At 32.3% G+C, this 17,643-nt stretch overlaps 1 protein-coding gene across 1 annotated transcript in view; it reads right to left on the bottom strand.

Moving 5' to 3' along the window:
- The window catches only part of LOC108909101 (protein yippee-like 2), a 54,889-nt gene extending 37,811 nt beyond the window's left edge, over window positions 1-17,078 (bottom strand). The window contains exon 1 of the mRNA XM_018713337.1: window positions 16,933-17,078. Within this exon, the coding sequence (XP_018568853.1) occupies window positions 16,933-16,944 (12 nt within the window). The 5' untranslated portion in view covers window positions 16,945-17,078. The remainder of the gene's footprint in view (window positions 1-16,932) is intronic.
- Between the last annotated feature and the right edge of the window lie 565 nt (window positions 17,079-17,643).

Below are 17,643 nucleotides of genomic sequence, written 5' to 3'. Positions count from 1 at the left end.
TAGATCGATGCGATTTTCCAACAGTTTATACTGATTTTCGGAAGGATGATAAACTTTGAACAAAGGAACCGTAACAATACGAGAAAAACAATACGAGAAACGGAAAAGTTTTGAGTGAATTTCGAACACGCGAAATTTCATATATAAAAATAAAAAGTACAAGTGCGATGGTGAACAATGACCTTTCGAGAATAAACTACGCAAATATTTTGTATTAACAGAGGCGATGAACCGCCACTTAATTTAGCACAATTAATTAGATTTTCCTAAATAGACTACACTAACGAAACAATTTTATTTGTCCGCGTATTTCAATTAAATCGAAACGAGTAAATGTAAATAGTTAAATCAATCATGACATAGGACTTCCTACAACCGGAAATTTATAATTCGAAATACACAGCCAAATAAGAGTATTCTATGGAAATTCATAAAAAAAAATAAAATTCTTCTACAGTAGTTGTTTTCTCAATGTATGTACCAATTAAATGCGTATCGCAACAATCGCCTCGTCGCTATTTATAGTAACGCATAAAAATGGGTTCAATATCTTCAATTCACAAATTGATGACAAACAATCATCGAGTTGCACGCTGCATATCAATGTTGTTTTTTATATGAACATCGACACTGCAAGTTGCATAAAGTGCTCTATGGAAAGAAAGAGAGAGGGAGGTTAGAACCTTTTTAGATAATGTATTTTGTTATCTGTCCTGCTCTTTGTCGTCTGGCAGCAAATATAGATACGAGTTTAACTGGGCACATAATTCATTGGATTTTTATTTAATTTTTATAAAATTAAGAACTATGTTATGTGTTAGATTTATCGAATTCGAGGTTAAATTACTCAAAAAGAATTAATAAATACATAATATTATGATAATTCATAGAAAGTAAATATATTGAGATACTTGTGCTTGTGATATTGAATAAAATCGGGTTTAAAATGCTTATGATTACATATTTCCATTTCTCAATTATTATTTTTTATCCAATATGCATAAATAAATGCCAAAAGTTGCAACAGAACTTGGTAACAGCGAATATGAGTTTATTATTTACAAGTTGACAGTCCTGTCATGTACATAGTACAAGTATACATTACGTTATGTGATCGATAGCACAGCTGATTGCTTTAATCTATAAAATGTTGGGTGAAGAACAGAGTCGGTAGAAAGGAAAATTTGTGACCAGAAGAAAGTATGAGTGTTTGAGAATTAGAACAGAAAATAGCAAATGTAGGAAAAAAGCCGTTGAAGAGCAGATTGTAGAGCCAGAACCTCCGTACAACGCATGGGGCAGACATCAATTAATCCACATTGAGTACATGGCACAAAGCATGCACTGCTTTTTTTCACAGAACTTTTACGTGTTTTAGGTTATCTACAAACTGTGTTCACGAAGTGATTCGCGTGGAAAAGTTTAAATATAATTTAGTTACATGCATAAGTAGCATACTACTAAGATGTACTTCTGTGAATACAAATGTTCCTTATGAGACATTATACTGTGATACGATGTTATTGCAGCTAAAAATATTCTAAAAAATATACTGAAATTACTGAAATGTTAATTTTTAAATGAATATTGATATTAACAATGTCACAATTTATCAAAATGTATAAGATTGTTATATGAGCTGTGATGCAAAGTATAAATATTTCGTTTTTTATATGCTACTGTATTATTTATTTCTTGCATTGAAAGTTTATCGTACTTTATTTGAAAATTTCCCATTATATTTTATTATTGCAAATTGAATTACATAATTAAACGCAAGTTGAATGTAATTCATTTCTAATGACTAATTTGTGTATCGACAGTTTAAATTTCCGGCCACCTATCCTCATTCTTGTTCTATTGCGCTGTTGCCGTTACTTCTTCGCGTTTATCTTTGATAATTTATTTCTCTGTGAAATGTGCGGTAACCTACTTTTTTTTTCGCTCATCTATTAATTAATGATTCAAGTCTTATTACCATTTGCATTTCTTCACCTGTAATTCGGTTGTAAGGCTGTAGGTATGTTAAATATTTAAATTTGTGGCATCAATTAAAAACAAAAACAAATCGATAAATAATTTGAGAATAAATCACATGATTTGATTTCGCATTGCAAAAAAATATATCTCAATAATACGAAATTGGTTACATTTTTTCATAGCACCCGATCCTCCTTGAAGATTTTACTCATTTAAATCAAAATGATTTCATCCATGCTTTAAGAATTTGTTTTCCACTTTCAATCATCATTTTTCTATTTGCAAAACTTTTGAGATACGAATAAGCCGACAGAGCTAATACATAATCAATTCTATAGAATTAAAACAGTAAATTAAAAAAAAATTATCAATTAATGTGATCGGGTTTGGGAATTTTATAAGGCCGTGCTGTATACAACCAACTACATGCACACATGCTGGCAAAAGACATCCTGTAAAATATGTCTCGTCCGATATGACGTATTTGATATTTAAATATTTAGATATCTTGATGATGAATAAATTTAGCGTTCGTAGTTATCAAAAGCTTTAACATTTTAGAAGTTCTGATGAAATGTTTGTTGTAAGACATTTTGCTGGTACAGAGATGCAGTACAGTGATGACAGTTTATTTTATGTTTAAAATAAACAGTCGAATTACAAATAATAATGATACGTGTAGTCTAAAGTTACGTACATAATTGAAAAGATCCAAATTGGAACACTCTATTAGTGTATTCCTAAAATGAACAGATTGGTATCGAAAAAAGTTAATGAGATACTTACTGAAAATTAATGGCAGTTGTCCCTGAATAGATAATTTATAAAAAATATAAGGAAGGAGCTGATTTAGTGCGTTTATTGGATCCAGAAAATCCTCGTATGACTGCTATAAACTAGTTACGTAAAATTGAACAAATTGGCATGATTAAGGAGTGACGAAATCAAATCTTTTTGCATGCAGTCTCGCATAAGTGTCTTAGCTTAGAACGGTTGTCATTACTTCGCATTTCGTTACGTTTGTCAAATGATATTAGACGTCCTGTAAAATTTTATTTATCTGATATAATACATTTGACATTTAGAATACGACTATTTTAATGATTAACAAAAATAGAGGCGTACAATTATGTAACCGATATGTTTTTGAATAGAATAAATCTAGAGTTCATTGTGAAGCTTTAGGAGCTATTCTTGAGGCTCTTCATTGGAGGTTTGTTTGGATAGTGCCTGAGTAGGCTAGTCAAATTGACGAAAATACCTCGTTTTTTGACAAAATTTAATTTAATACACAAAAACACGTAAAAATTTGGAAAAATTCCTTAGAACTGAATGAACTACTGTCAAATTTTTTAAAAAAATCCAAAATCTCGAAAACCATCAATTTTCAAGGCATACATGTGGTGACAGAAGTTACTCAAAAAAACTCCTAGAATCGATTCTATTTAAAATAACAGAGATGACGTCATTACCGACGAAACCGGAAGCACTCTACACTTAAAAATATTTCATTAAAAAAGACTGAATTGAACCCAGATAGCTGTCAAAATTTCTAATTTCCATTGTAAGTGGAAGTTTAAAAACTTTTAATGAACGTGTTACGTGAAAAACCCTGTATACATTTCTATAATGTAGGAATTTGTATAAAATCAGCTTCATAGGTATGGTAGAAAAATTTAATCTTACAAATGCGAAATTTAATTTACACATATATAGCTTGTACAGTTCCTATTAGCAGTAACATTTTCAATTAAACAACAATAATTATTACGAATAGTTAAGCAAGCCATAAACGTTTTATATCTCACATAAAGATACAATATGAAAACCTTGTCCAGTATTTAACAATTTGCACAATCTGCAATTTGCACAATCTGCAATTTGCACACCTACATACATATTTTACAGTAAGTAGGTACCTTTAATCTATAGGAAACTACCCGGACCCGATTAAGTGGGATAACAGTATAAAAAAATATATGAAAGTGAATGAACTTGGCAGTAACTATTCCGCTAATAATGACAACGTTCCGTTATTTTGTTAGCAAGTCCTCGTAGAACGACGAACTACTTGGAGCTGAGCAAATATTAGGTTATGGCAAGACAAACTAGTTTACTTTACTCATTAGTTACAATGTCACCATCAGGACGTACAAAATCACATTGCGTGCGATCGATTTCTGCACTAAAACAAATTTTATGTTCATAAATTATCTTCAATGGATTCCGTATAAGAACAACTGTTTAATGTACGCCTACATGTAAATCACGTGAAATGGACCCCCATTTCCCACTTAATTATGGAATTTGAAATGAGCCAACTAGATATTTTAAAATATTAAGTATATAAACCATGTTATGAAAACGTTTACAATGTATCCTTGTGGTTCAGGGCGCTACGCATTGGCTTACGAATCTAGAGGTTCTGGGTTCGATCCCTCCTAAACTCATGGCTTTTTTTTCAGCTAATTTATTTCAAATAAAATGCAATTTCTCATCGTCCACTTTCAAAACACATTTTTCAATACTTGCTAGTCGCGAAATGAATAATTTCTCACAGTGTTGCCAAATATATGCTGATTAGAGGCGCGTTAGATTCCTTGTATATTAAATTCGGCCAGAAAATCGTGAAATGGAAAATTATAGTAGATCCGCAAGATAAGCGAAAATCATTTGATTTAAAATATATTATGTAAGAAAGTAAAATTAAAAATTATCATCAAGGTATTTTTTCTTTCTTTTTGTATTCTTGAAAAACTACAAAATAGTTTTGTAGATATTTTGGAGGTTGTTTTTTTTTCAGAATATGATAAAACTAGATAATAATGTTTTCAAGAAACAACAAAAAAAAACGGTAACACGCTACTGTAAAATTTACATTTATTTATTTATTTATTTTATTTTTGCTGTATTTCTTGATTAATAAAGGTAATAATTTTTTATGTATTTGTTATAAAAATGTTTTTTTAAATGTCGGCTGATTGGAGTTCAAGCCAAGTCAACTGCGATATAAAAAGTTATATTGTTTAAACTAATACTGGGCACTAAAATTTTCTCGCGGAATATTAACTTAATTGCATGACGGATGACGGAACTAAAAAAGACCTTATTATCTGACTGAGAAGTCACTAAAATTTTCATTAGTTTATTTAAAAGATAATTAAAAATATAAGTTTTTTTTTTTTATTAAAATATAAATTAATTAAATTATAAAGTCCTGAAATTTTCATTAAAATATCTCTAACGGTTTTTACACAATTAATTTTTTAATTTAAAGTCCCGAAAATATTTATTGCAAAAAAAAATTGTTAAAATGGAAATTTTGAAAAAATGGTTTTAGAGTATGATTGTTGGTAATGACTACATTTGATTAAAATATATGAACTCAAATTCCATGATCAAGTGGACTTGACGTAATTTGACTATTTTATTATCTAAGCATTACTTTTATGGCATGTACAGGGTGGGCAAATAAGCGAGGTAAGCGGCTGTATCTCAGAAACTAGTGATCGTAGAGAGCTACGGTAAAAAATTTTATAGGTAAAGTGGGCAAGGGAAAATGCTGGAAATTATTTTCAAGTTTCCAAGATGGCCGCCAGTGGGCGTTTCCACCATATTGAATTACATAAAGTTACGTTTCTCGCGATTTTCCCCAATGAATGTAACAAAAAAGTATTTGCGTTTTAATGTTAACTTGAAGTCGAATATTTTTTGTAAAAACAATTTTTCTCTATCTTTCGAAATAAAGTGGTGGGGGGTATTTGAATGTTGTTTTAAATAAATGCCTGTAACTTCGAAACGGCTTAATGGATTTGGATAAATTTGGTATCATTGAAAAGAGCATTTCTTGGGCTTTTAGGTTTCTCGTAATCATGACAGTTGCGACCTACACGGCCGCCGATAGAGGGCGTTATTCGATATTATAACCAAAATATTGGATTTTCTCAAAAAATTTAAATGCGATGATATGACTTTTTTTAGACTAGAAAATAGACAAATGACCAACCAATAAGCCTGCGCAAACCGCATCTTAATATCTTTTTCCTAACTCAAATTATTAAAAAAAAAAACTAAACCAGGAAAATTCATATATCCCCATTTAAAAATGCATCGGTTGCTTTCGATAAGAAGGCAAGTAGTAGGCCATGGAAATAAAAGACAAACTCCTCTCTAAAATATTCACAAGAAATGTCAGTTTATTTAGTGCTGTGATTTTAAGTCGCACGTTTTCGTATTTATAAGCGATTTTCCTTTTAAATAAAGTTGTGGTCCTGAAAAGGACCGATTTTGAAAAAAGATTAATGCCTTCTGTGTTCAAATTGCCTTCCGTCATATTCCACACATTGTTCCAGTCTTTCTTGAGTCGACAGAACCGCAGCCTCGATTTCTACCGCTGATAGTTGACGAATTGAGTTTCGAATTCTGTTTTCCATATCCATTCGTGTTGTTGGTGGAGTTTGAAAAACAATGTCTTTTAAGCGTCCCCACAAGTAAAAATCAAGACATGTCAAGTCCGGAGATCTTGCCGGCCAAGGAAATAGGCTTCCCCTTCCTATCCAGCGTTCTCGAAAGGTCCCGTTAATATGGTTTCGGACATTAATTGAATAATGTGCCGGACAACCATCTAATTGCAGAAACATAGTTCTCCTAGTTTCGAGTGGCACATCTTCCAACAAAATTGGCAAGTCGTTGATCAAAAACTCTAAGAAGCGGTTACCAGTTAAAGCTTGATCAAAAAAATAAGGTCCAATAATTCTGTCCCCAATGATACCGCACCACACATTTAGGCTCCAGCGTCCCTGGTGCTGCACTTCTCTTAACCAATGCGGATTTTCAGCGGACCAATAATGCATATTATGACGGTTTACTCTACCATCACTACTAAAGGTAGCCTCGTCGGTCCAGAGAATTTCCGTTAAGAAATTTCTGTTTTCCTCAAGCATGCCTAGCATCCATTGACAATAATTTAATCTATTATCGAAATCTTGTTCATTTAGCGCCTGGTGCAAAACTATGTGGTAAGGATGTAATCTAAAAGTAAAAAACAACATATGCGTAAAAATAATATAATCAGAATAACACTGAATTGTGTATTTGAGAGTATGTGCTAAGATACTTGGAATAAGATAAAATTATTTACCTATAATCTTTCAAAATATTTCTAACAGTTGTTCGTGCTATTCCCAAGTCTAGAGACAATGTTCTAGTTCCTACATGTCTATCAAATTCTATGTAAGCCAAGACATTGATAATGTTTTCTTCGGTCCTTCCATTGCGACGCCTGCGACGTTTAGGACGACGAAAACTTCCAGTATCGCGTAATCGCTGTACCAAGCGCGGAAACATTCTTCTCCCGTAATGACGGCGATCTGGATACCGTGCCGCGTACTGTCTTGCAGCTATAGCTGCATTTTGAAAACACTCGAAATAAATCGCAATCATGTCAACGGCTTCATTATTTGTGAGAGGCATTTTGATTAAAAAGTACTCAAATTATACGCAATCAACAATATTAGGCTGCGTGTGACAAAAGTTTGACGTTACTTGGCAATATTTTTGTTAGGCGATTGTCGTGTCCATGGCCTACTACTTGCCTTCTTATCGAAAGCAACCGATGCATTTTTAAATGGGGATATATGAATTTTCCTGGTTTAGTATTTTTTTAAATAATTTGAGTTAGGAAAAAGATATTAAGATGCGGTTTGCGCAGGCTTATTGGTTGGTCATTTGTCTATTTTCTAGTCTAAAAAAAGTCATATCATCGCATTTAAATTTTTTGAGAAAATCCAATATTTTGGTTATAATATCGAATAACGCCCTCTATCGGCGGCCGTGTAGGTCGCAACTGTCATGATTACGAGAAACCTAAAAGCCCAAGAAATGCTCTTTTCAATGATACCAAATTTATCCAAATCCATTAAGCCGTTTCGAAGTTACAGGCATTTATTTCAAACAACATTCAAATACCCCCCACCACTTTATTTCGAAAGATAGAGAAAAATTGTTTTTACAAAAAATATTCGACTTTAAGTTAACATTAAAACGCAAATACTTTTTTGTTACATTCATTGGGGAAAATCGCGAGAAACGTAACTTTATGTAATTCAAGATGGTGGAAACGCCCACTGGCGGCCATCTTGGAAACTTGAAAATAATTTCCAGCATTTTCCCTTGCCCACTTTACCTATAAAACTTTTTACCGTAGCTCTCTACGATCATTAGTTTCTGAGATACAGCCGCTTACCTCGCTTATTTGCCCACCCTGTACACTTTTTCTTTTCTTTTCTTTTCTTTTCTTTTCTTTTCTTTTCTTTTCTTTTCTTTTCTATGGATTTTATAACACTGTAAATTAAAAATTTTAGAAAAATATTTCATCTGTCCAGTTAAAACGATTTATTATAAATTTCTACATTCGACAATTTTAATCAAAATAATATACATAGTTTTGAGAATGAAAAAAATCTTCCAAAACTTGAACAACGTAAGTGTTTTAAGCCTATTTCAATAGGTACTTCAGGAAGTGGTTCGTTTGGGAGATTTTGGACTAAAAAACCTTAATGAAGTAAGGGACCAAAGCTGGTGGTTTTCGAGATACGGGTTGTTGAAATTTAAAAAAATTATCACATTTATTAAAACATTTCTGAAGATGTTTGAGCTAGACATACGAAACTTCACTTACTAATTTATCTGATTAAAGGAACTGTTAGTAATAACCTCAAAATTTCGACAACACTAAATATATTAGAAACTGCATAAATCAAATTGTTGCCGTTGGCATCAAACAGTAAAAAGCTGCGGCTTCAATTGTTAATTCGAGTACCGAGTCGTTTGTCGCGTTCTTTTAATCTGTTTCTATGTGTTGCAGCATTACTCAAGAGAGTATATGCTGGCAGTCTGGCCATATCGATCGAAAAGTTTGGGTTCCACCGCCTCTAGGAGTTTCAGAGGTTTGTCTGCGTTCACGAAATATATTCATAGCGATACCCCCAGACGAATCCCGCTATCAAGTTTCTGAAGGTCAAAGACACGTTATACGGGAGCTACGAAAAGTTTTACACCAAAAAAAGTTTCGATTCTTGTTCGGGACGTGTACGTAAAACACCGAGTACTCGTTTAGATATTATTATTTGGACAATTATTGGATTCCGTTAACAGAATAGCAACCAAATATGGTCAATTTATTTTTAACGGGTGCTAATATTGGAATTTCTATGTGACGATGATATTGACGATGTGCAAACGTTCTGAAAAAAACATTGTTGCAAAATCGGGAAACCTCAACCGCGACGTAATTTATTATTTCAGCGGTTTTTCTTTCTTGATGGCAATGTACTCGTAAAAAGTTGTTTCTTTACGTTATTTAGGAATCGCACATAAACAAGTTTTTAAATTTGTTAATATACAGTGCTGTCATTTACAGCTAGTCACAATGGTTTGTCCAGCGGCGGGTATGAAAATTATTACAAAAAATCCCGCACGACGCAATTTGAGAAAACAAACTTAGGATATGCGTTTCTAAAGTTGAAAGGTTGCCTCCGTATAAATGTGACCCCAATTCAAATTTACACCCTGTATATGAGGTTATCTTCAATGCGATTTCGTTCTTTGTAAAGTTATTATCAGATTTGACGCTTGGGAATCAGATCTCTTTTATCAGCAACCCGCTGCCAAGGCATTCGTGGGCGCCCCTGTCCACTTTATCAGCTCCAGTCCAGTCAGTTCGGTTCAGACTGCTTTGTACATGAAATGAAGCCTTGAACCGATGATGTACCTACGTTTCTATGAATAAGCGGCCTTTTTTCGCTAGTACAACGATCCGTAATTATCATAATAAAAAAATTTCACGGGCCGCTCGATGGCTGTCCTACCAGCTTTTGTCATTTTGACATTTGAGACGGATTATATTATTATTGTTCCGATCAATAACAAAAATTTAAAGTGTTAAGTGATAATCAATGGGGAAAAAATATAAATATGTTCTGCCTTAATAATTTGAGACCGAAAAGGTCAGCAAATACGGTTAATAAAACAAGAAAAACGTGTCTATGTACGTAATATACCGAAGTGGTAGGACCATTAATGGATTAGTAGTTACCTGAATAAACCATTACTTCGAAATTGGATGAATCAACATTCAACAGGACAGGGTGACGGACATATACGTTTAAAATAAAATTACCTTTGATGCCACACTGTCTACCAGCACGATATATTCCACAAATTGATGTTATTTCCAATTTCTACAAAATGTTCGATACATATTAAATAAATATTAGCTATTTAACAACATAACAGCAACAATAATAACGTATGCAAAGTTAACAGGCCACTTTTAGCTGACCAAAATAAATTATTAGAGATTTTGTTATCTTTCGGGGCAAGTTGTGAAATTAATTTCATTTTACACACTACAACAACAGTGTTTATGATAGCAAAAACGTGCTGTTTCGCAATTAATCCCCAAAAAATCGTCGAGACAGTACGAGATTGCCTACAACGAATCCAAAGGTTTGTGTAGTTCGAAGAAAATTCAAAAAGTGTCCGAAATTTCGAACATAAAATTAATAAAATCAAACCTTCGACGTTATGGTCAGTATATTCCATTTTAAAAAGTACAGTAAATATCAGAAAATTTCCAAAACTAATACCATATTTGAAAACCAAATCAGTTGGATATCATCCGAAAAAGTCCAGAATTCTAATGAAAATGGAAATTGAGAGATTTTTTCAAGAAGTACCTGATAATAGATTTCTGCTAGAAATCTAATTTTGGACAACTAAAAAAATCATTTTAGTGTAACAAAATAGCAACAAAAAATTACCAAAGTACCTATTTCCTTTTGCGGTCTGCTAAAAGTGGCCTGCTAACTTTATATACGTGCAAACGTATTTTTATTAATAAAACGCGTGTATTTCATGCAACTAAGTTTGAAAAATATGAAAATTTGAATATCGTGGAAAATATAAATTCGTTTTTACAAATGACATGTTCAGCTATTTCACAGAACTTATTAAATGTTGTATTTTGAATATTTCGTAATAAAAACTAATTTATGAAATAGTGCCACTATTACTGGTATAGCTTGTGGGTTGTATCCAAGACAAGATCGATCGTTATAAGCAAATAATTAATTACTGTAAGTACTGTATGACGTAGGTACCTAGAAAACCTATTCTAAAAATTATGTTCACTGTAACCCTTTACTCTTTCTAAGAAATAACTGTTCCTTTTCAATCGCTTTATTACCCTCTCTTTGCCCCCGAAAAGCCTGGGAACAATTTTTTTAAGGGATCTCTCCGAAAAGCTCACGAATTATGGTGAACCGCATAGAAGAATTCTTAGAACAGAAACAACATTCTAATACCCGCGAAACTATATTTCCAGACTTTTTTTACTACCTACTCGGAAATGATACGTTTTGTCTTGGTTTTCTGGGACATACACCTACAAGGTAACAAAAAGTTGGCATTACTGAATAACTAATTCGGTAATGTTTTTAGAAGTAGTTTTTTCATAAAGACAACTTTAACACTAAATTTTCATACATGTTGTTTCATTGTTACCTACCCGGCATATGCCCACCTCAAATCGTCATTATTAGTTGCTTTGAGTTTAGAATAATTAAAATTAATGGCATGGTATCCAATTTTATATCCAATTATCTAGCTTGATTAGCTCCTTAGAGGAACTGATTAAATGAAAATCGGGTTTAATCAGTCCCGATCTTATGCGCAAATAATGTGGGTATACATCCAGGTCCTAGGTATGTAGTTCGGAATATATACAGAGTCATCACGCAAAAATGTTACCTCACATTTTACTTAAGATACCGGGAAAGTAAAATACCTATAATTTTTTCTATAATTTTTCTTCAGAAATCCATCTCTTATCAAAAAAACGAGTATGGCCTTCCAAAAATGTAGATAATAATTAACACCTTAATATTCTAATTAGTCAATTTTTAGAACCGTAAATTCATGTTTTTTTTTCACATATTTTCCTTAAAATATGTTGCATTTCTATTTTTTTGTGTCAAGCGCAAATTTTAATAAGTAATTAACTTGTAGAAATTAATAAATATAATATTTTTCCTAAGACAGTTACCAATTTAAGTTATGCTTCGAACTTTTGAAGCTATTAATATTAGCTTAAACATTTTAAGATAAATTAAGGATTTGATAGATTATTACTGTATTATATTCCAGATGGGATTCCTCCCATCTGAATAAAAAAATCAGGATCAAAATCTTCAATATACAACAAAATTGAACAGATCGTCCGACAATTTTTCATAAAATCAAAAAAACGTGACGACTTTATAAATTCATAATTGTTGCAGTCAAGAGGCGAGCAGTTAGGCAGAAAGTGCATTGCATTATTCTATAATGAGAGAAAAGGAAAAAAACTTATCCCATGTGTGTAACTTGAATAAATTTAAACAGTGGCTTGGATGCGGCGAGTGAAAGTTGCGAGTTTTAAGATTATTAAACTGGCCTTACGCCTTACATCCCCACACTTCAATTCTAAATCGTTAACAGATTATCAACGAACTTGAACCGAGTTAAAATCACGTGCGAGTGGTAATAGCATCCAATAAAAGTAAAGAAGACAAGACGTTATTTTTAGAAGATCTCATAATAACACTCTCATACGCAGATTAGAGAAACCCCTGCAGGGAAGTCTTTTAGGGTGATCACACGCATGGATAAAGCGTTATTTTAATTACTGTGACAAGCTGACACTTTACATGTACCCGATTTCTCTACTCCTTTCGTACATTTCACAGTACTACACTGAATAATTAGGTTTTATATGTTATGGGCGTAGTAAATCAAATTCAATGAATTTTTATCGATTTGTTTTCGTTTTTAATTAATACCAAAACTTTGAATATTTAACATAGGTTCTTATGAGAAATTCTATGATGCATACCCTTACAATCGAATTGTGTGAAAAAATGTAAATGGTAAGACGAAAAAAATATAGACATTTACCTAAATAGTTAATTAAAAGATGAGACAAAGAAAAAAGTAGGTTACTACTTTCACAGAGAAATAAATTATCAAACATAAAAATGTTATGACTTGTCCGTCAAGTAATACGCGAAGGAGTAACGGCAACAGAACAATAGAAAATGAATGAGGATAGGTGGCGGGAAATTTACATAAACGTTTCGATACACAAATTAGTCATTAAAAATGAATTACATTCGACTTGTTATTTGTGTAATTCAATTTGGAATAATGAAATGAAATGGGAAAGTTTCAAATGAAGTTTGTTTTTATTTATAATGTACGATAAACTTTCAATACAAGAAATAAACAATACAGCAGCATATAAACAATGAAATATTTATCATCACAGCGCGCATAACAATCTTATGTATTTTGATAAATTATGACATTTTTAATATCATTATCATTTTAAAATTAACATTTAAATAATTTCAGCATATTTTTTAAAACATTTTTGGCTGCAATAACATCGTATCACAGTATAATAAATATGTATATCAAAAATTGTATTATACTTTCATAAATGCAATCGCGCTTTGATTTCATTCTAAAAAAAAGGTCACGCAGTCAGCGACTTACCGATATGCCGATAAGGTAGATGATAATATTAGTTCTCTATTCTGAGGTGGGCCATACACACCCCTGCTCCCCATTAGCTACGGCCATGATTATAATCAATATAGGGTCAAATGTAAAAAGTATTAATTCCATAAAATTTAATTCATATGAATTTAAATATTTTAAAGCCATTATACTCTCTTTATACAGGAGGATGCCTCGGTTTATGTTTCGATTACTCCTTTATAGGATTAATTACTCGTGAGCTGTTGCAACTTTTGGCAGTTATTTAAACATATTGGGTAAAAAATAATAATTGAGGAGTAGAAATATATCATTTTTAAACTCGATTTTATTCAATTTCTACCAGAAATCTACTTACTTTCTATACATAACGAATATGTTTCTTTGCATCGACAGCAATTATTTTATAATACGGTAAGTATGTGCCCCCCCGCATCCCGCTTCACACCCCCGATGAGGCACCCGATCCTCATTAATAGCTGTTTTACATTGACAATTTATTGATCAATTAATTCATGAAGTCGCTNTGGAGGTTGTTTTTTTTTCAGAATATGATAAAACTAGATAATAATGTTTTCAAGAAACAACAAAAAAAAACGGTAACACGCTACTGTAAAATTTACATTTATTTATTTATTTATTTTATTTTTGCTGTATTTCTTGATTAATAAAGGTAATAATTTTTTATGTATTTGTTATAAAAATGTTTTTTTAAATGTCGGCTGATTGGAGTTCAAGCCAAGTCAACTGCGATATAAAAAGTTATATTGTTTAAACTAATACTGGGCACTAAAATTTTCTCGCGGAATATTAACTTAATTGCATGACGGATGACGGAACTAAAAAAGACCTTATTATCTGACTGAGAAGTCACTAAAATTTTCATTAGTTTATTTAAAAGATAATTAAAAATATAAGTTTTTTTTTTTTATTAAAATATAAATTAATTAAATTATAAAGTCCTGAAATTTTCATTAAAATATCTCTAACGGTTTTTACACAATTAATTTTTTAATTTAAAGTCCCGAAAATATTTATTGCAAAAAAAAATTGTTAAAATGGAAATTTTGAAAAAACGGTTTTAGAGTATGATTGTTGGTAATGACTACATTTGATTAAAATATATGAACTCAAATTCCATGATCAAGTGGACTTGACGTAATTTGACTATTTTATTATCTAAGCATTACTTTTATGGCATGTACAGGGTGGGCAAATAAGCGAGGTAAGCGGCTGTATCTCAGAAACTAGTGATCGTAGAGAGCTACGGTAAAAAATTTTATAGGTAAAGTGGGCAAGGGAAAATGCTGGAAATTATTTTCAAGTTTCCAAGATGGCCGCCAGTGGGCGTTTCCACCATATTGAATTACATAAAGTTACGTTTCTCACGATTTTCCCCAATGAATGTAACAAAAAAGTATTTGCGTTTTAATGTTAACTTAAAGTCGAACATTTTTTGTAGAAACAATTTTTCTCTATCTTTCGAAATAAAGTGGTGGGGGGTATTTGAATGTTGTTTGAAATAAATGCCTGTAACTTCGAAACGGCTTAATGGATTTGGATAAATTTGGTANCTAATAGCTGTTTTACATTGACAATTTATTGATCAATTAATTCATGAAGTCGCTTCATCAAGAAATTGGACAATTGTAATGCACCAAATCTGCTGTCAAATAACTTCATGAATTCATCAAGTTCTTGACGAATTAAAAGCATGTTCTAATTTTCGTCAATTTCTTCGTGAAATTCGGAAGTACCAACCCAACAGATTTCCAGCCTCAGGTCAGTAATGAGGTTATGTTATTGGAATATGTAAATAATTGTGTGGCGTCGTGCTAGTTTTGCATTGTTTTTACCGATTTGTTATTTACAAAAACTAATATTCATATAATATGTCAGAACGGTACCGCTGTTGTATCACTACAATTATGAGTGGAAAGGTGACATTTTTGAAATTTATTTGATAACGTCTGTAGCAATGTAAAACCACACTGTTTACCAATAAATTCGTGAATTAATTCATGAAGAACTTCGTCAATTTATTCACCAATAAATTGTCAATGTAAAACAGCTATAACTAGTTCAGCTAGTGGCAAGCAGCTTGTCACAAGCAGTAGGTAAGCGATAACAGCTGTAATTTCTCTCTACATAGATATATATTTACAAAAATATCGAAGATAACGTTTATGAATTGCAGTTCAGTTTTGAGATAGAACCCCGAACTTTGAAATTACAGCAGTTTACGCTTAATCTAACTTTCTGTTCGGCACGAAAGGCATAAATACTAAGAAAGTCAGGGACAAATCAATAAATGTTTTATGTCTATGGACTGTAAAAACTTTCTACACTCCTCCGCTCTGTCGTAACTCATTCCCGATAGTTTACCTTTTATGATTAGTGTCTCGGCGAGAGAACGTTAAAATTTAATTCAAAACACTATTTAGCCTCCTTACGAATGAGAATTAAAACAAAAATAATTATACAAATTGCCTTTCAGAAAAAAATTGTCTCACTGTTACTCCAAAGCTCTACAGAATGAATTAAATAGGCATTACGATTTTTTGCAAAATGTACGCATCTAAAATTGCCATAGGTGCGGCAAATATTTTATGAATCTAATTAGGCCGAATCCTGACGACAAAGGGAAACTAATTTCAATACAGGCAATTAATGGCACAATATGCTTTGCCGAATTTTGGCGTGTATCGTTAAAGGCAATTAAAATTAAATCCATACAGGTTCACGTTTTAACGGCGGGGTCAACAATCTACCTTCTTGACAAAACCCCATCCGCATCTAGCCATCGCGGATTTGGCCATGGAAATGCGCATTTACTTCTGTCTGAAGAAGAACGCGTCTATTCTGTTCAACACATTGGATTTACGCAGTAGAACGGCAAATCGCGACGGACGTAGGGAGGGATAACTGCGAAAACGAAACAGCTGACTCCAATAACAAAGACCCGAAAACACAGCTTGCCATATTTTTTACCAATTAACAGCACAGATAAACGTTGTTAGGGTGTACGCACCGCCCTTACTTCCGGTCTATTTGAAAGTAAGTTTTTAAACGGCGAACAACAGTAAGTATATTTACGCTCCGTGAGAATAAAATAATAAACAATAACGTCACATTGGCAGTAGCTCATTCCAAATATTGGTTAAATCGTGTTATCCTGTCGTATTGCCGATAAGATTCATTCATAAAACTACGTTTGAAGTGATGTTAACCTATGGGGGTTGTGAATGTTGGGAAAACAAAATATTCAACTACGGGGATAAAATGGCAGCCCAGATATTGCGGTGTAACAAAGAAACGAAGCGAAAGTAACATTAAAATTTAACTAGAACTTACTTTTGAAATCATGCGTGTATGGGGAGATATCTAGAAGAAATGGACAGCTAAATCTTCGCAAATCAATGTTGAATTTAAGTTATAAACCACCAAAATACAACCCGATTTTTCAAACTTAATCTGACCGTCCGCGATATCTCACCTCAGAACGCATACGGCATATAGTATACTGAAAGGGGAGTTTCGATTGTCGCCGTTAATAACACTGGTGGCAGCACCGTAGCTAGTGCGCATAGGTATAATAAACAAAACAAACCGACACGGGATCGGTGAATGTGCCTTTCCATTTCTAACAATTTTAAATGTAAATGTATTAATTAGCTTCTCAAAAACGCACGTGTTCAATGCGAGTTATTTTAGAAATTCTGAAAATTGTTATTACCTACCATTAGTATATGGTGGAAAAATAAGACTGCTACTACCACGTTATTGTTTGTAGTCAGGTTTCTAACTAGATATTAAAGATTTAATTTAAATATAATTTATTAATAAAATTAGATTCAATTTCCGATACATTTTTAAGGGTAAAAATATCAATTGGATTTTAATTATGTTAGGGAGCTCAAATTAATAATTTAAAAATTAAAACTTTGGAAGTGCTGCCATCGTGCGCATAATAGTTAAAACTGTACTATATAGTCAAGATTTCTCTTCAAGTATTTTAAAATTTGCCTTCTTACGTTATGCAACAGCATATACAGCGAAGTTTTA

The sequence above is a fragment of the Anoplophora glabripennis genome, unplaced genomic scaffold (genome assembly GCF_000390285.2).
Source record: "Anoplophora glabripennis isolate ALB-LARVAE unplaced genomic scaffold, Agla_2.0 scaffold443, whole genome shotgun sequence".
Lineage (NCBI taxonomy): Eukaryota > Metazoa > Arthropoda > Insecta > Coleoptera > Cerambycidae > Anoplophora > Anoplophora glabripennis.
The sequence above is the reverse complement of the archived record's forward strand: the minus strand, read 5'-3'. Positions and strand labels throughout refer to the sequence as shown.